This window comes from Neocloeon triangulifer, unplaced genomic scaffold (assembly GCF_031216515.1).
Source record: "Neocloeon triangulifer isolate White Clay Creek 2 clone unplaced genomic scaffold, ASM3121651v1 ptg000001l, whole genome shotgun sequence".
NCBI classification, from domain to species: domain Eukaryota; kingdom Metazoa; phylum Arthropoda; class Insecta; order Ephemeroptera; family Baetidae; genus Neocloeon; species Neocloeon triangulifer.
In genome coordinates, this window is record NW_026775544.1 from 1635748 (window position 1) to 1662906 (window position 27159).

The window sequence follows — 27159 nt, forward strand, 5'->3', positions numbered from 1 at the left end:
GAATAAATTGCAAAATAGATACATGGATCGACGGCAATTTTGTAAACTTTGGAAATCGAATGGCGGACGGAAATGAAAAAGAGGATCGTCGCTCGCCTCAATAGTAGGTGCTGAGCGATGCGCTTCAAAATGTCGACGCACTGAAATCACAGTTAAAGGCTCCAAAATGAATCAAATGCAAATCTTCAGCTTAGTTTTAATTTTATACTGTCAAAACGTAAGTATAATATTTTTTTAGATTTACTTTTTGAAAGTCGAATTTTTGTTTGTTTCTGGAATAGATTTTTCACGCTTGGGGACAGCAAAGTATGCTGCTTGTAAAAAGAAAGGGCAAATGTAAGGATGGAAATTTTCAGCTCCTGCTGGTGACAGCAAACGAAAGGCGAGCGAGTACTTCTGCGTGGCGCAATGTTTGGGGCTTTTGGGCACTGATCGACCGGGACAAGCGTGTTACGAGGAGAGTGCGAAAATGACGATGAAAAACAACAAACAGTGTGAGGATCAATCTTATGAGGTAAATCTAAAAGCTCAAAATTTGCCAGAAAAAAAAATACAAATATTTAATTATTGAAAAGAAGAATGAATCTTTCCTCATTGGAGCAATTTACTGAGAGAGAAAAACCCATGAAAAGATTAGGCTACTGTTTGCAGCCCTTTTCTATGAGACAGCAAATAATAATATAATATGTAAACATAATATTTTATCGCACCTAACTAGTTCTGATTGCTATTTATTGAAATGAGAAGCCAAAACCATTTCTCAATAGTAAAATAAAAATACTGCAACGAAGAAAAGCTTCTTCATTCAAAAAATCGCCTGAATTGGAAAATTCTTTTATCAAATAATTAATTTTTGTGTTAAAATCAGAAAGTGCCCGATTGCTGCAAAGACGTTCCGGCAGAGTTGCTGCAGTTGCCACCTGGAGATGACGAGTGTCCGAAAATCTCAAAGTCGGTGGGAAGTTCCATGGCTCTGTTTTTGAGCACCTACGTCCTCACAGGACCAACCAATATGGCAGGAAGACTCGACTTTTCCGGCGCAGAATGTGAATTAAAGTACTTTTCAATTCAAATATTTTGAGCAGTTTTTTTCGACAGTATCTAAACGGCATGGAGGAAAGTTGGTATCTAGTAAAATTATGAATTTAAAAATTGGAATAATTTAATTGCATCCCAGGCGTATATGGACTGTCTTTTTGTCAAACGGAAACTTGTATAAATAATTTTTTATCTGAGCTTATTTAAATATTTCAATATTTTCCAGATTAAAGATGGTGCGATTGATTTTTTAGCAGCCAAAAACGATTTTGAGACCAACGTTACAAATTCAACGTGGAGAAACGTTGTGTCCAACGCATACATTTCATGTCAATACCTCTTGGCTGGTATTTTTAATTTTCCTTTTTTTCAGACAACAATAAATTATTTTAAACAGGAAACTCGAATATTCCAAAAACAATAAGCGTGCAAATCGATGGTGTTACAAAAGATTGGAGAACGACGGCGGGACTTCTGTACCAATGCATACGTCGTGAAATGATTGAGGTATTTTTTGTAACTATTTATTGAAACTTCAGAGCTAAAATTAAATTTAATAATTTTAGAACTGTCCATTTAAAAGTTTGACTTGTAAGTAGTTTGTTACTTACTTATTGCAATTTATTTGTCATTGTAAATTTATCTTTTTCAGCAAGCGCTTGTAAGGACATTGATAATAATGTTTACATGTGTAATCCATTTAAGTAGCAGAGGATTTAAAGTTTTAATGAAATTTGAAATAAATATTTGAAAAATTTAAGTTTGTGATTTTGATTTAGAAAATTTGAAACCAGATTAAAAATTACTGTCCATTTGTAAGCCTTAGCTTGACAGTTGTGACATTCATATTTTGCACTTTATATTGTTATGAAACGCCACCATTTCTTGCTATGTTAATTTGGATCGCAATATTTGACAATAATTTTTGTATTTTAACCTTGGTTGAAGGATAAATGTATAGTTGACGACGCAGACAGGCCTAACGTGGCCATTGTATTAAAAAACGTCATTTGTGTTAGTCAGAGATAAAATCAGGTTACTGACGTCCTTTCGAATTGACGTAGATTCAGCTGATTGGCGGTTTGGTCTCTCGAACATGCTTTTGGTAGAGTCTTTGAACTGAAATGAGGTTAAATTTTACTGGAGCGTGAAAAATATCTAGTCCACGATCACAATTATATGTCGACAAAAATTTTGTTCAAACGCAGATCAGATGCGAGTTGGATGTGTCAGATGTGATCTGTCATCAGATTAGGTTATTTAAATTTGTGTTAAATTTTTGGGTTCTTAATTTTTTTTTTAACTGAACACAAGAGAAACATTTAGTTTTTCAGCATCATCGGTGAAAACGGTTAGAAAGTTCCCGACAAGGAAAATCAATCTGCTGGAAATTTTGCATTTTCAACGCTGCCTGCTTTTCCGCACTTCCGTTGCCAGCAAATAGGTAGGCTCGGTGGCCTTGCAGCGCTGGCAATTCGTGACGGGTCCGAGTGAGTTGGTGCGGCGGGCAGCACCTCGATTGCTCACTTTCAGAATGGAAGCGCTCAAAGTCGCTCTTCTGGCGGTCCTTGCCCTTGCAATTTTCGTGGTGAGTAACTGAATATTTTTCAGGATAAAGCTCTTCATATATAATTTTTTTATAATTAATTACGTGCTTTCAAAATATTTATTGTAATTGAATTTAAAATTTTCATGTCATTTTCTAATAAAAATCTTTACATTCCAAGGAATTCACTTCAGCCGGCGTTATAAATCTTAAGGGAAACGCAACCGAAGAAGGTTGTAGTTTTAATATTTTGAATTTACATGATCAAAAATATTACGAAAACTTAAGAGATTCATTCGCGATGGAGGAGAGAGCCAAGAATTACAAAAGGAGCATCAAAATCCATCTCGCCAAAGCAAGCAAAATTGTCAAAGCCGAGGATTGAAAAAACCTGCATGACAAAGTCCCTTGAAGTACTTCTGAAATGTGCTTAGTTAACAATACCACAACTTTATTTTAATTTTCAGGTAGCACAAAGCTGCTGCTTTATGCCATTGATAGCGTCGAGGAATGCTCAAGGGAGGTGTCTAAAAAAGCATGGCATAAACGGCAAGGAAATGGAAGGGCTGTTCCACACTGCCAGGGCACACATAGTTACAAACTACGAATCAGGCAAATTTAAAATACCCAGAGACGACTTCGCCACTATGTCTGGTAAGTTTTAAAAATTGCACAAGTTTGCGTTTATTTTATTTTGCAAAATTAGAACATGTGCTTGGTGACCAAGTGGTAAAAATTGATTATTTCTTTTTAAAGGAATTTTATTTTTGTAATTGATTAAATTTTCCTCAGTGCTTTGTGGAATGTGTTCTAAAGGATATTAAACTGGTAAAAAAAATTTTGATGCGCCGATTTTTTTTTTTTTTTGTTAATAGCGATGTATCATCTGTAACGTAGATTGACGACAATGGTCGGCCAATGGAAACCGCATTTGAAATGGCTTTTTCGTCCAAACTGAAGTCCAAAATTTACAATTCAAATTGGGACAGCACGATCAAGACCGCGGTCAGAGAATGCGTTGCAGAAAGTGACAGTAAGCAAAAAATTATTAAAATTAATAACATTAAGTATTATCAAAATATATTTGATTCTTATTCCACTTATTTTTTTTTTAGACTTGCCAGTGCCGCAGATGAAAAATTCCAAGGGCCAAATGTGCAGCACCACGCCATTCACTTACATGTTTTGCTTGCGCAAAAAGTTTACTTTGGTGAGAAGCCTAATTTGACTTTGACTATTTAAAAAAAAAATCATTTTTCTCAGAATTGCCCTGATCTTCACCCTGGTAAATATTGAAATAAAATAATCCTGTCCAAATGAAAAAATATAAAAAATTATTCATAGCTCCTGGTTGCCAGAAGAAAGCCAAAGCCGACTTAGAAGCATGCAATCAAAAAGAAGTCTGGCAGGCTATCAGTCAAGGTGGTCCGTACCCAGGATCCAAGATGAATAATATGCCAAGCGGTGGTGGCATGAACGGAATCGACACGCCACAAGGTCAAATGCCTCAGCCCGGTCAAATGCCGAACGATCAAATGCCGCAGGGCGAAAGTGGCATGGACCCGCCTCCAATGGAAGATCCACCATCTCAGCCTGAAGAACCAGCAGCGGAAGGAGGAGGTGAAGAAGCACAACCGGAGCCAGCAGCCGAACCAGAGATGCCTGCAGAGGAGCCCCCTGCCGAAGAGCCCCAGGCAGCTTCAGAAGACGAGGCTCCACCTCCAGAGGAACCGCCAGCAGAGGAACCTCCGGCCGAAGAGCCCCCAGCAGAGGAGGAATAAAATGTTTGACAAGCACTTTAAATATATTATATAATGATTGTAGAAGTGTCTGAAATTGCTCAAATTTTTAATTCTTTATAATTCCTCTGTTTTAATCAAATTTAGTGCAAACTGTTGTGATAAGAATAACAGGTTAATAATAAACTATTATTTTTATTTTATAAAAAACGCTGATTTTTTTTAATTCACTATAGACTCGAATAGATTTATAACAAAATTATAAGAAAAGTGGTTCTTACTTTGAGATGATCAGGGATTTCTCAACCACAACGTGCAATTCTTCAAGTTCAGCCACTTCTCCTTCCTTGATGCCGAGCTTCGTAACTTCCTTCACAAAATGTTTCACGTCCTGCTGTATCTGCAGTCTGATTTTGTCATCGTCTGAAACACTCTGCCCCACAGACACTGAGGATTGGCCTGAGGTCGAAGACTTGTCTCTGATTTGCTTCAGTTTTCTTAACGAGTCTTCGGTCTTCTGAACCGACGTTAATAATTCTTTAACTGCGACCACATACCTAAATAAAAGTTCTTGCAAAATTAGTTTATTGTTTACAAAGAGAACATTTTATGTTTTATACTTACACGTTGGCAATGTTCTTGACCATTTGCAGGACAATCGTCTTTTTCTCCTGTTCACTAAATTTTGACTTGAAGACAGCAGAGCTGTTTGTTTCATTTACATTTCGTAAAAATTTATCCATGTACACTCCTGCTGAGGAAGGGACGCCTCGATTGGTTCTGTACAATACAAAAAAATTTAATTATGATTTACGGTGATAAGTAATTCAAATCAAAATTACCTTCTATAAATTCTTGGAATGTCTGTTACCGACTTTGTAATTTCCTCATTCACGCTGCTTGAGTCAATTATCTTGGAAACGATTTTCCTCAAAACAGAGCTGATTGTTTGTCTGCATTCTACCAAGTTTTCTAGAGAAAAGAAATTGTGTGCCAGTGCGCTTAAAAGTTAAAGTAACAATCAATCATACTTTCTAATGCGGATGTCAACTTTGACGTCAAAGGATGGATTGCGTCAACAATTTTAGGAATATCACTTGTTTTGCTTGACAAAAGCTGCAAATCAGCATGGAGGATGGACAAAAACTCGATTTTGTTATTTTTTTCAATGGTGTCTTCAGCCCATCCACCAATTCTTGAAAGAAGTTGTAAGGCGAGTTTCCAGAACCTAACCATAAATCATAATTTGTTTTCAACTACCAAAATAAATTAAAAAATACTTGTGCAAGAGTTGCGATAAGTAAACACCAGGCGAAAAGCACTGATTGATGCAATTCCAAGCAACGTTGATTGGGTTAAGCTCAAACGGAGCACCAGTTTCGGAATTGTTGAATTGTTTGCTGTCCACAAGAGCTTTCTCCAAGGCACCAGCAATCTCTTGAAATCTGGCCCGGAAAATAATGTGATAAAACTTTTCCTCAATTACTTTCTTTTTACCTGATTTGATAATACACAATAAGGTTCCATTTTTTGTTAAACTTGGTATAGTCCTCTCTAGCTCGAAACTCTTCGACCCTCTTTTTTGTGAGAAGCTGTGATTCTATTTTGACTAGAAATTTCTGGGACTCTGTAAATTTCTGGAAAAAAAACCCTCAAATATTAACAGTTTCTTGATTCTCACCACAGCATACCAGGTAAAATTCATTTGGGTGTCCAGGTGAAAATAAGTTATTCAACCCGAGCAGTCCGCTGCAAACTTCTGGCCAGAAAGTGTTCATCAAGAAATCAAATTTTCTGATCTCTTTAAACTCGCTGTAAAAAATCAGTTTCAGATTATTCAATTTCAAGCTGATATTAAATTACCTAGTCAGCCCAATCAAAAGGTTCAATGCTGAACTTCTCTCGCTCAAAATTATCAATAGCTTGTTGAATAAATCAGAAGCAGACCGAGCCGACTGCTCGGTAAGAACGGGCCTCAAAACAGGCACCAGGATTTGATTTCTGACGAGTTCTTCCACATGACGATATTGGCCAAGACTTGCATAAATTTTCAGGCAATCTCGAGTTGCTATTCTGTGGTCCTTGTCAACTCCCAATTTGTCACTGATGAGCAACTTTAAAAGAAAATCATCAAAAAGCTTGTAGATTTCCATCTCAAGGTGTTTGTGTCTCTGTGAAAAGAAAATTTTCTCGAATAAATATAAAAATTTTGATTCAATTTTTTTACCTGCAAGAGCTCCTTACTAAGAATGCTGCAGTTATTTTTGCAAACTTCAGACTGGGCCAGCTGGTCAGAAATTCTAACCAAATTGTTGGCTGTGAAAGGAAAAATATTGAAATTAAATAAAAAAAATTTAAAATGTATAAAAAAAACCATCAGATTTTCTGAGAAGTAATTCCATCTTATCCATCAAGTCCAGCAAAGTCCTCAAATTCTTCAGGGACTCTTTTGATTTCATCAGTTCCTCCCTGGTGTCCAGTTGCTGCGTCAGTTCGTCAATGCCTTCGTCTAGACTGCACTTTACTTGCTGTGAAAATTTGTTTGTTTTTTTAACAACTAACAAGGAGGAGTGTTAAAAATGAATACCAAAATCTCTTCCTTGAACTGACACAGAGGAATCCTTAGCTTCAAAATCGACTTGTCCAACCCAATTAAGTTGCTCGAGAGGTTGACAAAGTCAGAGTAATCCTGGTTGATCAGCTCGATCATGGCTGAGCGAAGATCTTTCAGGTATTGGCCCAAATCATCGCGGAGAATTTCAAAATTCGTGCCTCTGCTGTCCAAAAAGTTATCCACAGTGAAGTCATCCTGGCAATTATACATACAATAAATTAACTGGGGTGCCTTAAAATTTTTAGCAAACCTTTTCAAAATCAGCTTTGTCGAAGCACAGTTCTTGGTTGTCAGGAAAGGCCATGATGCAGGAATATAGCAGAAAATATTTAGTTTCAAATTGATCAAAAACTGCATAAATCAGTGCATTTCAAGAAATATTCAAATTGCTGATGCGGCACAGTTGCCACAGTTGTCAGAAAAATATAAACACGGCGGCCACGACCCTTTTCGTCTTTTGTGAACGGAGCTGCCACGATTGTTGGCGGTGGCCGTTTCGGGAACTACTTGATGGCCGCTTAAGATTTTAGTCCTAGCCTTATTCCGACCGTGCACTGCTCGCGCCAGCAGAGATGCTGCATGTGTTTTGATCAGCACGCGTCGAGCCCGAGAACGCCGGGAACACAACGATTCTCAACTGTCCCGAGTGCCCCGTTCTCTTAAAGCAGCCGGCGAATAGGAGTCCCGAAACCTCACAGTTCCAGCCCTTTATCCGTGCGTCGTTGAGAAACGGCCGCGGTCCTCTTCGGCCTGCAGACGAGCATGGACATCGCTTGTTATTGAGGTAAACAACCTGTTTTCTTGATCTTGAGGATATTCGGCAAGTTGCCTCCTTTTCCTGCGCACTGATGCGTTTTATAGCATTAAAATTCAAGCAAAAAATCAGACTATTTCAATTTCATGTAACATATTATGCACACAATAATTATATTGTTTAAAACAATTTTATTTAAAACTTGAATGAAAATTATAAAAAAAAAAATTAACCATAATACATAACTGATTGTTTTTTATTTTTATTTTGCATTTTAATAGCAAATCAAAGCAAACTATAATAGAAATTTAAAATTGTAACTTGTATGTATCTATTGAAAGCAATTGAATTAAAATGGATTCTTTGACTGGTTTTATGCAAAAAATTTGTGGATTTCATAAAAAGAAATTTGGATAACTGTTCATTTTACTCAAGTCATTTTCATGTACAGGTGAAAATATTTTTATTGGTGAAACAAATTAAAAATAAATGATAATAATAAAATGAAATAATAAAATCTCCAGCTCTTTTTACAGGGTTCTTCTGCTAAAAAAATGAACCTGATTTATTTAATTTAGATGATTTTTCGTAGATAATCCAGATAAGATTATACAAATTTAGGATAAATTTCGATAACTGAAGTTACTGAAGTGAAGTTTAAAAAATAAATATTACATATTCATAAGCATCAAATTTCTCCAAAATAATCTTTAACTCAAAATCCACCTAATTAACATTGATCAAAAATATTTTTAAGGAGGTTTTTACGCGCTTTTACTGAAACTGTGCAAAGAAAAACTTGGCTTTAAAGAATGGAATACAAACCAAAATTTTGACTTTTAATTGAGAAAATAATTCTTAAATGATTCAAAATTTATTCTGTTTGTGTCACAAATAAATGAAAAACTCAATCCATCCTTTAAAGCCAAGTTTTATAGCATAGTTTCAGTAAAACCACGTAATAACCCCTTAAAAATTAAGCCCTGTAACTGCTTTAAACTTTACAACACAAACAAAGACATAATACTCTACACTAATTAGGAAAAATCACGCGCACACTAACAACTATGTGAAGAAATGATTTTTTATTGAATCAACGTCATATCATCTCAATTAAAGTTGAAAATTTTTTATTTTGAGTGGGTAATTTGATCTTCAAATTTACATTAAGCTAACATAAGTGGAATAATTTTTTAAATTAAGCTTCCAGGTGGAAATATAACTATCAATTTCTTCATTATTTCCCAAGAGAATTAAACTTTTGCATTATCGAAAGTCTAAATTTGGTAGCAAAATAAACATAAGAAGTTGTTCACTTAACAAAATAAACATAACTCAGACAAAGTTACATAAAAACACAACCACTGGAAGGCTAAAAAACTGAAAAAAAACGTAAACCTCAATGATTGCTAACCATAACCAGCATTTTTAACGATTGCATGAATTGATTTATCATAGGGAGCGTTTCAAACAAATTTGCTCCTTGAAAATGCTTTGTTTGGAAATTTCTGCTGATTAATTTAAACATCAATAGCAAATTTTACTGCGATTGCAATATAAATTTCAGTATAAATATTAAGCTGCAAAAAGAAAATTAACAAATTGATAAACTTAACGATTATTTTCTTATGCATAGCTTTTGAATCAAGTTACCGAATCTTTTATTTCTTTTTGTAAATATTTTTATTTTATGATTGTATTGAAAATGTACTTTTCAGTTCTGTGAAAAAATTTTTCCAGATGCATAATCAACAAAATGCTGCTTATAAATTGTTTTTTCTGCTTGTCTTTTTGAGCCATACAAATTCAAATCTACACAATGTTGTCATTTATTTTTCTCTGTCAAATAAATCCTTGTAGGAAAATTTTAAATTTTTCGGTAACTATTCTATTTTATTGCTTGAAAAACCTGCCATTTCTATATTTAAAAAATACCAAAAAAGATTTAAACTCTTAAACATTAAACCAAATACTGCAATTTGAATCCCTTAAAATTTGAATTGCCCTTGTTAATCTTTAGAAGTTTCCATAATTTGAGCAATATCACTCTCTTCTCTGTATCTTATCAGTTAGCCTGTTATCGCGGTCGTGCTGTTGACAAATTAGTAAGGAGTTTGGTGGGGGAAATTGTATTCGTATCTAGCAGAGTTAGCAGACCTAAATGAGCTCTCCTTAATTTATTTACAAGAATTTTGTTTTATTAATTTCAGTCTTTAAAGGTATTGAAAGCATAATAATGAAATCACTGGACGCTTCATTCAGTGATTAGAATACAGGCCAAACGAATGAATCTTATATTATTTTTTTGTATGTCAGCGCGCTCAACTTTCACGTCGCGAGTTTCACATTTACACACTCGTCCTCGCTCTCTTTTCACAACGGTGAAGTACAGTCGCTACAAAATTTTTGTCCACACGTTCGGAGGGGATGCTTGAACAAGCGAGTTCAGTAATGGCTGCCGGGAAACTTTTTGAGGGTGGGAGAGGGAGGGAGTTGGGGTTGGCATCGACGGAGCGCTTTATTGATCAACAAAGTTAGAAACTACCCATCCACCCCTCTACCGAACCAAAAGCACTAAAAAAATATACATATAGCACTCTCATGAATAAAGTTCCTGAATGGTGAAGTATGACGCAGTTGGAAACTTTTGAAGTCTCAATAGTGTGCTAATCTTGTTAAGTTAAACAGTAAAAGTTGTAGCTTGTAGCATTGCCATGTTTGCGAAATTTGGAGAGGAGTAAAGAGCATTAACTAATGTAACAGTTCAGTTGAAACAACATTAAAGTAATTGTATGGGTACCATCATAATGTCCTAAAGAAAATGTCCTAAATTGAGGTTAAAGACAATGTCCTAACAGAGAATGTCCTAAAGAAAATATCCTAAAGATAATGTCCTAAAAGCTATGATCGCACATTGTCCTAAAGATTTTGTCCTAATTGAATTTAAAGAAAATGTCCTAAATTTCGGAAAATTGGTTGATATATTATAAAAGTTTAGTTTTTTCAACAGGGACTAACATGAACTTCATTCCTTATCAAATGAATTCACTTATGCAGAAAGAATATGATGCTAATTGTCGAGCTTCTCTGTCACATTTCTAACGAAAGTTGATCATATAATTCAAAATATTAAAGTGTATATAAGTTTGAAACAATCATATTATATTCCACAAATACAAATAATTTTTAAAAATAATATTATTACTATAACGTATATTGAAAATAAATTTAACGAATATTTTCAATTAGAATTTTTCAAATTTTTTGTCTTGAAAAAAATTCGAATGATATTTCTAAGTAAACTTTTTCATAGGAAACAAAAATACATTTTCCTGAAGATTTTTACGAAATTCTTTGAAACTATTGTATGGAAGAAAGATTAATAGTTATATTTCTCAACTACCTGTAGAAAAAGCGAAGAAAAAAATATTTAAAAAAAAAATATTACAGTCATTACAAAAGCCTAAAATTACTAAAATTAGTTCAAAAGTCTATAATATATATGTAATTATTATATATTTTCTGATAAAGACTATATATGAAACGTAAAATAATATTTTGAATCAGGATAAATTTTAACACAAAATTACTTGAAAGGATAAATTAAATTTTTTTTGCACATGACACATGACTTGTCATAATTTTCAGGCGTTAGGATATTTTCTGTTAGGACATTTTCAATTCTCACTTTTAGGGCATTTTCTTTGGGATATTTTCTGTAGGACATTTTCTTTAGGATATTTTCCGTTAGGACATTTTCTGTTAGGACATTGTCTTTAGGACATTGTGAGGCACCCCAATTGTATTAGCAATAAAGTTACAAATCCATTTTTGAAGGTTATGGAAAATGAGTTTTATTTGCTTTTTAAACTAAATTTATATTCTCACTTTTGCTACCAAATAAATTTGGCTTTCCTTCATATGAGATATAACAAATTCTCATTCCCTTTTTCAAATATTAACATGCGACTCTGATTAGCTTAGGAAAGTATTTGGATAATAATTCTGATTCCATTGTAAATGAACGTAGACATATTATAGAAAATCTTTAATATCGGTCATCATAATTGAATAATATGTTCTGAAAATTTTCTGAATGTCAATTTATGTTTGTGCGCAACGCCTCAGCCCGTTTATAAGACGTGTCTGCATCTCAAATCTAAAAAAATGATCAGAGACCTTGAACCATCTGGCAGGGCTACGCCTACAGTATTAAATTCATTCCAGTCACCCTTGTGTGTATACTTCAACTTCACTAAAAATAGTTTTTCAGTAATATTTGAGAAACCTCTTTGCACTATCTTGTACATTGTGTAATTCAGGCAAGGTCTACTGTTAACATTAGTTTGCAATTAATACATATTTTTGCTAGGTACATGTTGTCACAATCGCCTAGCAATAAGAGGAATGGCTATTTTTCTTATCTTTAAATAATCAAGTGCTTGTGATTTGAATATTTTAATCTGTATAAAACTACGCAAATGGTAGGTTATTGATAATCAGAAACTGTCAGAAACGTATTTAATTTATCAAAGTCAATTTCAATAATCTGAATCATAAATGGTTGTGATTAACTTAAATGGTAATCTTGAAAAATTTAAACTGTGCTAACTTCAATAATGACTTGTTTGCTTTAACTTAGGAATCCTCAAGATTTCTTAATATCAAGAAGTATAATAATATTTAACTTTCTTATTTGTTACAACATCCGCTGACCGCAAAACTATCAAAGAACGTAGAGTTAACAAAAGGCTAATTTAGCAAAGCTTACTTAATGAAAACTAATTTGAATAAGCATTCTATTTTACGCTCCTTATACATCATCTGTACGTGGCAGTTGAAATTCATAACCGTAGTCCTGTTATCTTTTGATAACGCTACATTATTCGAGAAAGGTCGCGTAATAATTCCACGGTAAAAGAACTTGGAATATAAAACTTGACAGCAGAAGAAAGTAGTGGTGTAGGATATATAGGAGATAGGAGAGCGAGCGTTGGCAGGCTTCACCGCGAGACCTTTCAGTATTGTTATTGTGTGGCAGTGGCAGGAGGGGAATGGAGAAAATTATAATGCGCCGCTTGCCGCTTCGTAGATAATGAGAATCCCGCTGGTTTGAAAGGGCCTTGGCTCGAGTCGGCAGCTGCGGCCCGTGGCTGAATGCGGGCAGGGAGTAGGGAGGCATGCTTTGAAATGTGGCATCTAAAATAGGAGTCGCGGCCAATGGGACTGGCGGCCCAGTCGTTCGTGCCAAACAGGTTGCTATGGCAACCGTGCCAGTTAACACGCCAGGGGCGCCTTGCTTGGCTTGGGTTCGAGCTGAGGTTCCGAGGAGAGGAAAATTCAATTCAAACGTATATATTTATTATGTGTGTTTGTGGAGTGTACTGCGCGCTTGTGCAAACAAATTATAAGCCCTACGCGATACCTTTAATCAACATTTAACATTTTTCGCCTCTCCCCTCCGCGAAACTGAAATGTCATAGCATTTAAGTTATTAGTAGATTGTGTATAGAAAATAACCATAATTCAATTCCTGTATTTTCCCTTAACAAGTCAAAACAATCAATTGTAAAATTACATCATAATCATAATAAAAGCAAAGTGCTATAATTAGATTGATACTTTGATATATAATTAATTCAGTGTTTAAAATCGCATTATTTCGGTTATCTTATCGTACGGACCATATCACTACACTTGATCATTTTCCTCTTTTAGGTTAGCTTTATCTAAGTGTTGCGCATTTTGAGGATAATTATTATTGTTATTAGTAATTAGCAAAGTCTTTTCCTAGATCATAGATAGATTAAGTGCTGCGGTTTCAACCGGCTAGATCTCTTGATGTATTGATAAGCTTAAATAATTCCTACGAAATAAGCTTAATAACCTAGCTGCATATTTGTGCAGAACTAACATGTTGTATGAAAGTAATTTCAACAATTTTTATTATAACTGGTGTATAATTTTGAAAGTAAGGATAAAACATTCGTTTCTCATAACACGAAGTCATTAAAATTCTCAATGCACGAATTCGAGTTTCTCCCGACTCGACAAAACCAAGTCGTGCTGAGCAAGTCCAATTCACTCGAGGGAAACGAGGCAGCAAAGTTCGTCGGCTGCCGACGGGGGGAACGTGGGGAGAGCTAGCGGTAGTGGATCGACCGGGCCGCGCTCGCTCTCTCTTTCTTTTTTCTCCGTTGCCGGAATTTGGAGGGGAGCGCAGTTGCTATGGACATTAATTTCAGTCTCGGCGCCAGCGGGAGGGGGAAGGCTTGGAATGAAAAAAATTTATTCCCCGCTCACGGTGAGTCAACACCGCCTGGCTGAGCAAGTAAACTGTCGGCTAAAGTACAGCTGCGGGGTAAAACATTCAACCACACCTAAACGATCGCTATAACCTCGTCGCTTCGTTAGGAGCGCTGTTTGTGTTGCTAGGCGCGTGGAAACGATTTTGATTGGTTGGCCGATGCCCTCGCCCGGATGCCGACTAACGGAAGGGGTGGGGATTTCCAAGGCCTTTGCTAATTTTATCTGGTTTCACGATCTACGTAGTTGACGTCCGCTTCAACCTTCCACTAGTCGTCCTAACGATACGACGCAATTTTTAGGACGTGGCAGTTTATTTAGTTCGCAGTAGTTGTCTTTGTATATTTGTCTAACACACTGCCACGTGGTCGTGGTGAAAGCTGTCTACAGATTGCTTAGAGCTTTTGAGTAGGTAATACTTAAATTTTACGCCTCCAGTGTCGGAAATTTTTACAATTAACAATATTTTCCATGTTTAAAAGATATCTAGTCTTATTCTCAGAATTTTCCACGCTTTCTGTAGTGATTAAACCACAAACTACATTATTCCACATTCCACATTTAACAGAAGAGAGCTTTGGTCTCATCTCATATTCTCAATTTTATTTAATTTCAAAAATGTAGTCTGATTACATCAGAACAAGTTGAGACTGAAGTATTGTTTATTCTTGAAACAAAATTGTTGGCAGATCAATTCGACCTAATCTAGCAACGTTGCACAATTTTAGCTAGCTTGGTTGAAGCCTTTGTAGGTACATACATGGGTTTCGTTTAGTTAGCATTTATATGTACAGTTTAGAGGTTTCTCTTAATTCTCTTTACTATCGTGAGTAGTACGGCGTTTTTTATGGATATATCCAGAGGTCCACCTGAATAACGATTTTTTAAAACTCGCCTTGAGAGGAAATGACGCAAGATTTTTTTCTACGTTTGAACAGAGCCTCAAAAAATAAGGTCTTCTCTTTTGCTTGTTTCAAAAGCCAAATTTTAATTTGACGTTTCTTTCTCTAACTTTGCTGTTTAAATGTTCAATAAAGTTTACTTATTGCCTTTAAAATTCCCTATCATTGATCTCTCAAAATTAGCCTTTACTTTACTGCGACGGATGTGTTGTTTTTAGTCTCGGGTTTCAGTGTAATTATTTCTAGTGGTGGTGCCGTTTTGTAGTTTCTTTCTGTCAAACAAATTGTTTTTCAAAAATTAAATGCAAAAAATGTGATTGTTCTAATAAAAAATAATGGTTAAAAAAATCAATCCAAAACCACTGAAGCGCTAAATATACATATGTATTCAACCAACCACTACCACAAGCTTTTACACACATGATATTTTTTTCTTAGCTATTGGACTGGCCACCTTCTATGCTACCTGCATTACTTAACGCATAAAATTAAAAATTATCTCTCCGCATGCAAGGTTCATGTGACTGCAGTTTAAGTTATCATGCGAGCCCTCATATCAGTAAAGTTTATTTCCTGTTATGCCATTATACATATCAAGAAATTGTATGTTGTAATCCTCTTTCAAAATGCGGTGGAAAGCCAGGTGCTAGCACGGCAACAAAAAACAAATTTCCCCCCACTATTTATTCTTCCTTAGTAGCTAGGGTATGACTTTTTTTGCTAAAATGTTTGCCGTCTCTGCTGTGAAATGATTTGTTACCATAGTTTTTTTAAAGTGACGATTGCAATCAATTTTGTCTAAAATGAGTTTGCATTTGTTAGCAGGATCCTGATGACACATCAAGTATGAACTCCTTTTTAACAGAATGGCGGAGCCCTTCAATGAAAATTCCACTGGTGAGTGACAAAATATTATGCTATTTAGCTTAGAATTTCATAATTTAATCCCCAATGAAGAAATGCGAATTTTGAAATTCTTAGTATCACTTTTAATTGATCCTTTACAAATAAATTTATTTAGCGTGGGAACTTTGAAACGGAGCGGGCTAAGGGCTCATTATTATATATATTTGAGCCTAAATCTAATTAGTTGATTGCGAAAAAAAAGTATTAAATTTTACATTATAATGCATGGTTATTTGGAAATATTTTTTTTTATCATTAAGCAATAACTTATGTTGTAAAATTTCAAACCTCTTAATTTTTGTAAGAGCAAACCTGAAATAAAACTGGAATACAACAAAATACTTAATTACGCAAATAAGAGACGCTGCACTTTTGCAAAGAGCAAAGTTGCAAATAAAAATTTACTGGCTTGGAATTAATACATTTTTTGTTATGAAATATTTTTATTTTTTGATAATTATAGTTGCAAAGTGTCTTTATTGATTGTATAATTAAATTTTAATTTATTAAGTTCTGCGAAGGCGTGCCTCACAATGTTCTAAAGATCATTTCAAACTCTTATATTTTGAATTATTTGATTGATTATCGTTAGAAAAGTGACAGAGAATAGCATCATTAAATATCTTGAGCGCACCTGCAAAACTACCACTGCTGAATCCCAAGCTTACCCTGACTCTGATTCGTGCTAAGAAAATATTTCTGCTGAAGTGAATTTATTTGATAAAGAATGAAGTTCATGTTAGTCCCTGTCGAAAAACTAAATTTTTATAATCAATCAACCACTTTTCCAAAATTTAGGACATTTTCTTGAAATTCAATTAGGACAAAATTTTTAGGATAATGTGCGACTATAACTTTTAGGACATTATCTTTAGGACATTGTCTTTAACCTCAAATTAGGACATTTTCTTTAAGACATTGTGATGGTACCCGTTCTGAATCAGGTTGATTAAATTAATACATTTCAAAACTTTTTTAATCTGGAAAATTGCAAAAAGTTTTTTGAAGCCAAACAAATATTAGAGAAATCATGGAAACAAATTCTAAATTTCCGGAGCAGCAAATTAAAAAATTGCCGCTTTTTGTCGTGGTGTTGATTATAGGAATTCCTGTTTCCTGCTGTAAAAAAACGTACCAGCACCTGATAATTTCTATTGACCTTCGACGTCCAGGTGCATATGTTGAAAATAATGGTCGCGATTAATGTAATAGTTTGTAAATCAATTCATAAAATTCAAATTACATTCATTTCGTCATAAGGAATTCAGAAGTCATCATTACCTTTCAACTTGATTAGGCTAGAAAAATAGAATATCCGCCCTTTAAACGACGAAAATTGAAAATCTTATTTCATTCTGCTTCAGGAGATTTGAACGAGGCAACGTCGTTGGCTCCGTCGGTGAACGCGACAGAGTCAGCAGAGGCTCAGAGCGTAGAGACCCCAGCAAAACAAGAGCCCACCGAAAACGCCGCACCAGACAGCAAAGGTAATTTTTTCATTTCACAAAAATTCTCAAATATGCATTTTGAAGCTAGGAATTATACAAGAGCCGCAAATGTCAGTGTACGTAATCTCTTTTAAAGCTTTATTGTTTACGCAATTTTATTAACAATATTTGGTTTCACTGGAATGGCAAATGACTGCGCTGCTAAAAATTTTGCAACAATTTTGCCACAAATACGCAGGGAATATTAAATTTTCTTCTAACAAAGTCTTTGATTCCTATTGTTTGTCGTCGTCGCCGCCGAACTCGGCCTCGTACAGCACTTTGAGAATTTGCAGCTTGGCGTAGGCCTTCTGCTTGGGGTTCAGTCTGTGCAGGGTGTGCACGATGCTCTTGCAGAAAAGCATGTCCTCGTCCTCGGCGGTCTCGGGGCGCCGTCGCTTCTCGGACGGCTGCTGGTCGTCACTGCTGCCGTCGTACTTCAGCATGCGCTGCTGTTGGACAAAAAAAATTGGGGTCACTCAGGGTCACTCATTTCCCACCATATGCTCACCAGTTTGGCTATGTTGTTCATGCTGCTGCGGGTCGAAGTGCTTTGTTCGGCGCTCGGACTCGGCTCTTCAAGAGTCGTCTCGACAAGGCGCGAGTGGTCCTCCCCAATGTTGTCATCCTCCACCACCCACTCGTACATCATCGAGTCCTCGTTGTCGTCCTGAGAGTCGCCTTTGGACTCGTTTTTGATATTACTGTACTCGGTCGAGGGCACCTTTCGGGACCTGAAATTGCCATGCCTATTAATAGCATTTTGTCTGTTGGTTTGAATATATTTGTAATTAGTTCAAATGCAAGGTCTGGCGTAGATTTGATATTTACCCCTCTCTGTGGCTGATGAAGCTCCAGAGGAAGTTCATGTGCTCCACTAAAGGCCATGGTTTGAAGGGTTTGCCGGTGTAGTCAGGGCTGTTGGAGAGGATGGCTGCTTTTTTCTCACGGGTGAATCTGTCTCTCAGTGATCTCCAGCGGGTTTTCACATCTTGAACTGCAAATGGAAAATGATTAATTAAAGTGTGTAAAGTGAGATGAATTAGAGAGGGTCTTTAAATTCTCTGTTGAAAGCTGAGATAAAAGAATAAATTTTGCAATTTTTCTTAAATCAACGCATTACAAAAAAATTAAATAATTATATAAAATAAAAATATTCATAAAGGTTTAAAAATTTTACTTTTTTTATTAAAAAAATTTAATATTTAGTAAACAAGTTCAATTTATTTTTTAATTAAATTTTGAAATCTCTTTTAAAAATTTGCAGATCTAGCAAAATATCCCCGAAACATTTGATAAAAATTTGAATTATTCGTGATAAAAAAACGCGAGCCTTCCGCTTGAAAATGACTGCGTCATGAAATTCAACGCCGAGGAAGCGACATTAGTGCTGTACGTGCAATGCTATTTCCAATGAACTGGCGGCGCGCGCGCAGTTGAAATATTGCGAGTATGACATTCACGCATCACACAACATAAAATAAACGCGCTCCGTTTGTTTTGATGCGGGAGAGGCAACGAAGAAGACTATTACTGCAAAAAGCACGTGGATCTGTGCACACCGCTAGCACCGCGCTCTAAATTATCGATCTTGGGCTTACAAAAGAAAAATGCAAAACGATTAACGGAAAACCCTAATGACTGCGAAAATTAAAAAAAAAAAAAATCAAATTGGTAAATTTAAAAAATGATTCGGTTTGGCTCGGACTTTGACGCACCAGGGGTGCTGAGGTTGTTGGCAATTTCGGTCCAAATGGTCTCTTTGAGGACGGTGTCCTTGTAGTTGGGTCTGCGGGTGTCGTAGAGGTCGGGGAACTCCTTGACCAGGTTGATGAGCTTGATGTCGCTCGACATTTTTCTACGTCCGTCCAGCGCCGCGCTACGCTCGATACTGAGGAGGCGTCGCGGCGCAGCAGGCGGTGGAGGCTCCGCCGGCTGCTATTGCCAGCTCGTGCATTGCACGACGCGGCCGTGAGCGCCGTGGCAAACGGTGCGCCCGCGCCGCGATTCTGGCATCGTCGCAAGCTATGGGCGTAAACGCGCCTCGATCGCGTGTCGGCACGGCGCTCACGAACCCGGCGCCCGCCGCAGCCGCGCCGCAACGTCGCTCTTTCGCTGCCTCGTTCGTTCGTTCGCTCCCTCGCTATAGCTCGCTGAAGGAAAAAAACGAGCCGACGTGCTTGCTTCGTTGCGGGCCACGGCGCGGATGGGAATTTTTATTTTTTCCTCTCTCCGCGCTCGCCTTATGTGTTCACTTATGTTAGGCTCAAGCGTCGTTTTTCTTCCTCGATATGAAAACATAAGCGATGATTTTAAATTTCACGAAAAAAAAGAAAACATTCAATTTTATCTGGATTTTTATGTCGTAGAAAGAAACTAATTAAAAGGCTTTTAAATTAAATTATTAAACAGCAGCTATAATATTAAGAATAGTGTTTGACGTGGTAAATCTGAAAATAAAAATAAGAGATGGAAAAAGGTGTTTCCTAGAAAACTTCATTGTTGGAAATAAATCTGAAATCTGAAATAAGTGCACGTCAAAATTACGATGTAAATTATTAAAAATCCCATTTTTAAAAAATTCTCCCGTCATTCACTTCTTTTTTTTGCAAATTCTTAAATTTTTTTATTTTCTTTTTCTAAAATCACGCAAGCAATCTTTAAAAGAATAATATGAACCTAAAAATGCCCTAAAAATATTTTAATTTTTTACTTTAAGGTGATAAACGCATGAAAAAAATTGTGACTAAATGACACAAAAGGATGGATTGCGTAAGAAGATTGCATTGAAATATCTCCATACTCAATGCATAATAATTATAATAATAATATATTGCACCGGGCTTATCCTTTTTGATTTGTTAATAGGGCGATTGAATAGTTTTAGCGTTTTGTGAGAGAAAATACAAACAAATAATTTACAAGAATTTTTACTTAAAATCCATTTTTATATTTTGCAACATCAGTGTGAGACAATAATTTTTTCTAAAAAATTAAAAAAATTCTTAACATTCTGGAACAGTGGTATACTTACATAACACGTTTTTGCGATCGCTTATCAAGGTCACTAAGGCCAGACACTGCCCACTTAAGACCGATAATTGTTGACTTGGCAGGAAATGATTTTGATAAACTTAAGGGACCTTTGACTTTGACATTATGATTGCCCTTTCTTTTTGGAACTTTTCTAAATCAAAATTTATTTAAAGATTCAATATTTTTGTGGCCAAATTGTTGCAAGCAGCGCAAAATTGTTTAAATTGATTACTTAACTTTTTTATATGTTTAACCTTTCTGGTATCTGACTCTCTCAGCTAAATGCATGGTGAATTTGGGTGGTTTTTGTTACGGTCCTTGTCCGCTCACACAAACCTATATAGTTATGCATTAATTTATCACAATTTAATGTGGGATTCCTCTTGAACGTCTTTCTATTTGTTATAGTTCTTGTCAGATATCCAGCAAAGGAAACGCGATTTTTCGCTGCTATTGGTCTGGCTAGAATCAGAAAGTTGCCTTTGAAGCAGCGCAATTCAGGTATACTTCCCATTTTGCTTTTAACACCACCAATTGCTTTTGGTTCTTAGTGCATGGTTCTTACTTTTGCTTTTTTCATTGTACAGACGAATCTGGTCGAAAGACTCGGTCGGCTATAAAACAGCTTAGAAAGCTTAGGCCCCAAGTGCATACCATTCTAGGTTCGTATACATAATGTTTATGAAATTTTATAATTTTTGATTAATTAAAAAAATTTGTGTAATTAAATCTTTTGCTTTGTTTTGTTTAGATGCTGAAAATTCTCATCCTGCGGAAGAGTTAATTGAGCCGGTCAAGGTTAAGGAAGAGGTTTTGGAGGTTAAATGCAACACTTGCTGCCAGGTTTTCGTTACGATTGGTCAGCTCAGCCAGCACATCAAGGACGTGCACTGGGTTACGAAACGGTGCAAGACCTGTAAGATTGAAAAGTTTGACTCGTGGACGGAATTCCAAAACCATCACCTGCAACACCACCTGCGAAGCTGTTTTGTGCGACTGGAAAGACTTGTCGGCCCGGAATACGAAATTGTCGAACAGGTGGCCAGCAAGGTTGTCGCCAAAAAGAGCACCACCCCTATCCGCGAGCCAATCAAACTCACCCTCCGGCTCACAAACTGCCGCAAAGCCAAAGCTGCGGAAGAACGGTTTGAGCTGGAGCGGCGTGCGTCCGAGGAGGCTGCAGTGTCGGGGCTGCAGAAGTTGGACAAGGCAATGGAAGGACTGCATCAGGTGTCGGACGTGGTCAACAATAGTAGAACGCAACCTTCACCTGCAGTCTCACTAGGGGCTAGTAGCCCTGGCAGCTTTACCTTAAGGTAAATTAAAGAAATAAAAACAATAATTCTTTAAATTAAAGTTTTTTGCTCAAAACAAGAAGTTGGGTAATTTCACATTTTTTTCAAAAATAAATTTTTTTATGTTATTAAATTTAGATTTATGAGGAAGTCGTATTGTTATTTAATTTTATTCTTTTATTCCAGATACGACAGTTCTCCTGCGTCAACAGGAGCGTCCTCCCCAGCGCACCAGACAACAGTGCACCACCCCCAAATTTCAGTTCGTAGTGCTGCATCTCTTATGAGCGAATCTGTTCTCCGAAACATTTTGTGTGAAAAAGACGCTTCAATTCCCACGCAGGGCACTGCCCAGGAGCCGGAGTTTGTGTCCGTCGAGAGACTGTCCTCGATCCTGACGCCCCCGAACTCTACAACCCCCTCTGTTGCGTCCCCACCTGCTCCGGCAGCTCAACCAACTTCGGTGATCCAGCAACCCATTATGCAACAGCAGCTTCCACAACAACAGATCGTCAACCAAGTGCCTGTGACCCAACACTTGGTCCTGGCGCCTCCGATGCAAGCCACACAGATGCTGACCACTTTGGTGCAAAACCAGCAGCAGCCTGCCCAAATGCCCCTGCAGCAGATGGCGGCCATGCGGAACAATTTTGTGCCGGTGGTGATGCAGCCCCAGCAGTTTCAGACTTACAGTTGCAGTGTTTGTCAGTACCAGGCCAAGAGTGCGGAGGAGCTGGACGGACACAAAACCCTCCACGGACACTACCGCTGCTCCCTCTGCCTCAAGGTTTTCAAGAGCAGGGTGGAGTTAAACTTGCACTGCAACACCATCCACAGAAATGTGCAGCCCCCAACGGCCAACCCTCCCAGTTATCAGCAACACATGCAGCACAATGGCCAGCAGCAGCAGTGGAACGGGCAAATGATTCAACAGCAACAAAATCAACAATATCAGCAACAGGTAATATAAATTAATAATATTTTCAAATTGACAAATTTATATTTTTAATTTTTATTCACATATCTACCATATCCATTCAAAAATTGGAAAAAAATTAAGCGTATATTTAATTTATTTATTTAGTTGTTTTTGTGTTATTGTTTATTATTTCTTCAGAATGGAAAAATTAAATTGTAGGACACTATTTTCAGAAAATATTAATTTATTGATCTACTATTTTTAGATCAGAATTATAAAAAATTTCTACTTGAGAATTCAGAATTGTTCAGAATAATTATCATCGGCAGGCATTTTGACATGTTCATATTAAGTTCTTATCTAATATTTAATTCTCATATTATTTAAAATTAGAGGAAAAATGGGGGAATTCTATAGGTGCGCTTATCAAGTAGAGATATCATGGTGTAAAATGCCGCCGGACCGGAAGTTTTAGCTTTTGGTGGAGTGGCACAACACAGTCCAGTGATAACTTTGGCGTTGGTCTGTGCGTGTTCGTGTTGAAATTTGACGATTCCTAACAGCCAACGTGTCTTGATGTGTCAGGATTTTCATGAATGCAAAAGTATAAAAGGTATTTTACAAACCTGCCTATGCTGTTCAATTTTATTTTCAAATGATTCTTTGGTATGCAGCAAAATGATAAATTAGATCAATTATATAAATTGGTTTTTTAATAGAATAATATATAGAAGATTATTTATTTTGTCCTAATTTTCTCACTTTCATTGATATTAGTTTTTTTAGCTCAATTTTATTTTTGCTAATATAACTAATATGAAAGATAGTAATGTGAACCCCGCCATCAACAGATGCTTGCTTCAGATATGAGATAACTGAGTATGTAGAGCAAGTCTTAATTATTCTTGGTTATGGTTGGACTTTCGACTTTCCAACAAAAAGCAAAGCAGCCGCTGCCAAAGCCGTAGTTCCCATTATTCTCCATCTCTTTTGGCTGTAGAGGGAGGGAGGATTGGATTACTCCCAGCATTTTAGAATTTCATAAAAACACAACACATGCTTGTGCTGTCATGGAATCTGACGAAACAGGAGAGAAAAATCGCACCACAATACTGAATTAGTCGCCGCAGAAGTCCAAAGTGTCGCTTCTGTCACAGTTTGGCAGTGCGGCATTGGCGCTGGAGCAAAACGTGCGTTGGCGATTTCCGTGAGAATGTTTATAGTTTTTGGATCAGAGTTCATCGTTCATCTGACCCACGTCGCTCTCTAACATCGAATAAAAAAGCAGACCTTGTAATCTTGCACGCCAAATTCTTATGTTCAGTTTTTCGCTTGAAATTTTAGTCCACAATGGCTGGAACACTGGAAAAAATGAGAAAGAAATCATCGAGAATTCGTCTGATTGCACTTAAAAAGAAAGGGCTGCTGGTGATCCCCATTAATAGGGGAAAAATAATTGGTAGCCATAGTGAGGTGAAGGAGGAGGTAAATTGTTTATTTTTTTCAGCGAGTGATTTACAAAAAAAAACCAGTCTGTTAAATTTAAAACAAAATTAGTCAATAACTTTAAGTAATGTTTAGCTTAGAGTTAATGCGATATTTCATGTAAGTGATTTTACTCGGAATTTCTTTTTTGGTTTGAATTAATTGTCAGATATTAACCAGAAATTATGACATTGACTAAAACAAAGCTTTCTTTACAACCCACACTGCAGTTTTTTATTGCACTAGGAAAATAGAAAAATAAACCAAAATTTGTAACATGATTAAATTGGAATGTTATTGTTTAAAGTTTATTTAAATTGTAAAGTTATTAAATTTCAATTTTGCTTCTTTTGTTTTAGCAGCAAGCCCAGCAGCAGTTTGTTATCCAGCAACAACAGCAGCAACACCTGCAACAGCAACAACAACTTCAACAGCAAAATCAGCAGATTTTCCAACAGCAAATTCAGCAGCAACAACTCCAGCAGCAGCAAAAACAGATTCAACAGCAACAACTGCAAAACCTGCAGCATCAGCAACAACTGCAGCAACAACATCAAATTCGTATGCAGCCACACGGGATGATGCAGCAAAACATGCAGCAGCGGATGGTTTTGCAGCCGAGAGGCGTCCGTCAACCTGCAGTCCGAGCCCGGGCGCGTTTCCCGTACCAGGCAAACACACAGACCAGGCCTCCGTTGCCCCACTTGATGCCGGCAAAGCGGCCGGCGGCTCCAGCAACTGTCCAGCAGGGCGTTCCTCCTGCCAAGAAGACGCCCGACCTAGCCATTCCCTCCGAGCAGCCTGACGACTGCCAAATTATTGCTGTCCAGAGAGGCGGAGACGGCGTGCCTCAAATTACAAGTGTCCAGGGCGCGGCCTCGTTGGCCACCAAGACTTCTATGAATGCAGCCTCTAGTCTGCTGAGCAATACGGACATCTCAGTTTCCATCCAGCCGATGGAAAAGTCAAAGGACAAACCACAGCCAGATGTAAGGGAATTTTATGTTATTTGAAAATGTTAAAAGAAAATTATCTTTAATTTAAAAGAATCACAGAAATAATTTCTTTCCCACTGATTTTGTCATAATTTATCCTACCTTTTAACTATTAAATGCTACAAAGAAGTAAAAATTATTATTTTATTAAAAATTTTGGAGTGATCATTTTGCATAATAAATTCCTTTAAACTTTCCTGCAACAAACTCAGAATATTACCCAGAAAACTCATAATGAAATCTTTCCGATCAATTTTTAATAAATAATAATTTCAATTTCTTTTTTCTTCAGGTGGTTGCTGATATTTTGAAGGACCGAGGGATCACAGTGGTCTCAGCTATTCGTGAGAAGAGCAGTACTGAATCAACTACTGAGAAGCCTGACTCAAATGGAATGATGGACCAAATTCCTGAGGCCCTGAAGAACAACTCATCCATCTACATCACTCCCACCCCCAAAGCAAACGGGGGTGCCAAACCGACTGACATGGCAGCACCGCCAGTTCCTGCTGCCCAGGCGTCTCCAGTCGAACGACCTGCCAGGCCTCCGACTGTGGACCTCACTGCCGAGTCAATGAGGACCCAAGCTGCTCAAGCAGGTCCTTCTACTGCAGCGTCTGCCACTCAAGCTCGAAGACCGTCTGTGCACACATGTCAATTATGCAGCAAGACTTTTTCGACCCCCTCTGCCTTGAACATCCACATTGGAATGGTTCATTCATCTAACTCTGCTGAAAAAAGTGTTCAGAGGTTTGTTTACTTTTTATTTCAAGTAGATAAATTAATGAAAATTCCAATTAATCCCTAGAAAATTTTGTTAATCTAATATTAAATTTACAGATGTTCCCTTTGCAACGCTCAATTCCAAACTGCAGCTTCTCTCCAGATGCATATGAAGCAGATGCACAAATCCACCAGTCCTGGTCCGGCCGAGCTGGCGATCCCTGTGGTCAACATGCAAGACCCTGCGGTTGTGGCCAAACTCGCTTCCATTGGAATTAAACACTTCATTCCCCTGCCAGGTGCAAATCCTGCCTCCGGCATGTTCAGCATCCCCGTCATCTCTGCCGAAGCGGCCCTCAGGAATACCAACACCTACAACCTAAATGCTATTGGTGCTTCGTCCATCCTGAACTTAGGACCGCTGCGAATGCTCCCCCCTCGTTAAAATCGAATCTCAACTTTGTCAAATTATACTCTGTGACCTTATGTCAGTGCAGACTGATGCATATGTTTAAAAAGTAAACTGCAATTTCAGTTTGCATCATTTCAGTTTATTCTCTTGCTGACTGAATACTTCTTGTACCATCTTTGTTTATTTAATTTCAATATTTCTGGGAACAATAACGTCACTCAAAATTGTGTCTGATGTCTGACCATGAGCAATACATGGCACCTATGTAAATTTTTATTCGCACCTTGTGATGTGTGATAAAAATTCAATTATAATAGTAATTGAACTCAATTGAAATTAATGATTCATTTCTTTTAATTTTAAAATTTAACTAATGAATTCTCTTATGTTATCTCAAATGGAACAAACTTTAACATTGATTGAAGATTATTAAGTCATATAAAAATGATAACATTTAAAAGTTTGAAAAAGTGAATTGAGAACTGAGAAAATTTGGTTTCACGACAGACCTGCACAGTCCCGTTATTGCCCCTCTGTAAAACTTGCACGGAGCTGCGGTGAGCCTTCTTCTAAAGACAGCGTACTGATTGATTTAAATAGAATTTTTCACAACATAAGTGATTTATCTTACAATTAATAACTTTGTAATGAAAGAGTATTATATTGAGAAAATTTGTCGAGTTTCACTTGCAACAGATTTAGTGATGGAGGTACAATTATTATAGGAATAGTTGTATCAAGCTGTTCAAATACTAATTATTATCAATTTATTTTATACTTGTGATGCTTCCAAAGTGCTGCATATAACATAAATTTCTACAATAAAACACAAACATTCAATTGAATGAGAATCCTTTATTCATATCAAAATCCAGAGGTTTACACAATGTTACAAAAAAAAATTATAATTTAAATTTAATAAAAAATTTCATGAGATAATTTCATTTGTTTTTAATTAATTTGACTGAAGAAAATAGTTTCTTTTGAAGACGATAGAGGCAA

At 36.7% G+C, this 27159-nt stretch overlaps 5 protein-coding genes across 18 annotated transcripts; 3 read left to right on the forward strand and 2 right to left on the reverse strand.

The window, feature by feature from the left end:
* Positions 1–114: 114 nt before the first annotated feature.
* LOC132196140 (uncharacterized) lies at positions 115–1798 on the forward strand. The gene is made up of 10 exons (XM_059618605.1): positions 115–217; positions 282–306; positions 357–514; positions 869–1046; positions 1099–1124; positions 1178–1213; positions 1265–1385; positions 1436–1545; positions 1605–1629; positions 1691–1798. The coding sequence occupies exons 1-10, from the start codon at positions 167–169 to the stop codon at positions 1744–1746; spliced, it is 786 nt and encodes a 261-aa protein (XP_059474588.1). The 5' UTR covers positions 115–166; the 3' UTR covers positions 1747–1798.
* A 436-nt stretch (positions 1799–2234) lies between these two features.
* On the forward strand, positions 2235–4527 carry LOC132203797 (uncharacterized). Its single transcript, XM_059632253.1, has 11 exons — positions 2235–2293; positions 2353–2626; positions 2766–2817; positions 2873–2997; positions 3052–3238; positions 3291–3313; positions 3377–3412; positions 3482–3617; positions 3700–3794; positions 3848–3869; positions 3929–4527. Exons 2-11 carry the CDS (start codon positions 2573–2575, stop codon positions 4363–4365), a joined length of 1167 nt encoding a protein of 388 aa, XP_059488236.1. The 5' UTR covers positions 2235–2293; positions 2353–2572; the 3' UTR covers positions 4366–4527.
* On the reverse strand, positions 4494–7389 carry LOC132203089 (conserved oligomeric Golgi complex subunit 2). Its single transcript, XM_059630987.1, has 12 exons — positions 7188–7389; positions 6911–7132; positions 6698–6851; positions 6551–6639; positions 6187–6494; positions 6015–6135; positions 5821–5960; positions 5604–5768; positions 5355–5551; positions 5166–5295; positions 4948–5103; positions 4494–4880 (listed from the first exon to the last, which is right to left on the reverse strand). The coding sequence occupies exons 1-12, from the start codon at positions 7239–7241 to the stop codon at positions 4601–4603; spliced, it is 2016 nt and encodes a 671-aa protein (XP_059486970.1). The 5' UTR covers positions 7242–7389; the 3' UTR covers positions 4494–4600.
* A 105-nt stretch (positions 7390–7494) lies between these two features.
* On the forward strand, positions 7495–27057 carry LOC132197068 (zinc finger protein 853-like). Of its 12 annotated transcripts, none has more exons than XM_059621352.1 (10): positions 7495–7721; positions 15722–15796; positions 17170–17292; positions 20737–20829; positions 20916–20990; positions 21080–21644; positions 21810–22584; positions 24387–25016; positions 25315–25772; positions 25863–27057. In XM_059621352.1, exons 2-10 carry the CDS (start codon positions 15766–15768, stop codon positions 26188–26190), a joined length of 3078 nt encoding a protein of 1025 aa, XP_059477335.1. In that variant the 5' UTR covers positions 7495–7721; positions 15722–15765; the 3' UTR covers positions 26191–27057. The 12 variants fall into 12 exon arrangements, with proteins under 12 accessions (XP_059477335.1, XP_059476509.1, XP_059484017.1 ...); XM_059620526.1 differs by having other exon boundaries at positions 15725–15796; XM_059628034.1 differs by having other exon boundaries at positions 15725–15796; positions 24390–25016.
* Positions 17353–19427, reverse strand: LOC132204537 (transcription factor Adf-1-like). Of its 3 annotated transcripts, none has more exons than XM_059633913.1 (4): positions 19011–19427; positions 18124–18289; positions 17804–18026; positions 17353–17744 (listed from the first exon to the last, which is right to left on the reverse strand). In XM_059633913.1, the coding sequence occupies exons 1-4, from the start codon at positions 19144–19146 to the stop codon at positions 17529–17531; spliced, it is 741 nt and encodes a 246-aa protein (XP_059489896.1). In that variant the 5' UTR covers positions 19147–19427; the 3' UTR covers positions 17353–17528. The 3 variants fall into 3 exon arrangements, with proteins under 3 accessions (XP_059489896.1, XP_059489492.1, XP_059489813.1); XM_059633509.1 differs by having other exon boundaries at positions 17804–18059; XM_059633830.1 differs by having other exon boundaries at positions 17804–18041; positions 19011–19422.
* Positions 27058–27159: the final 102 nt, after the last annotated feature.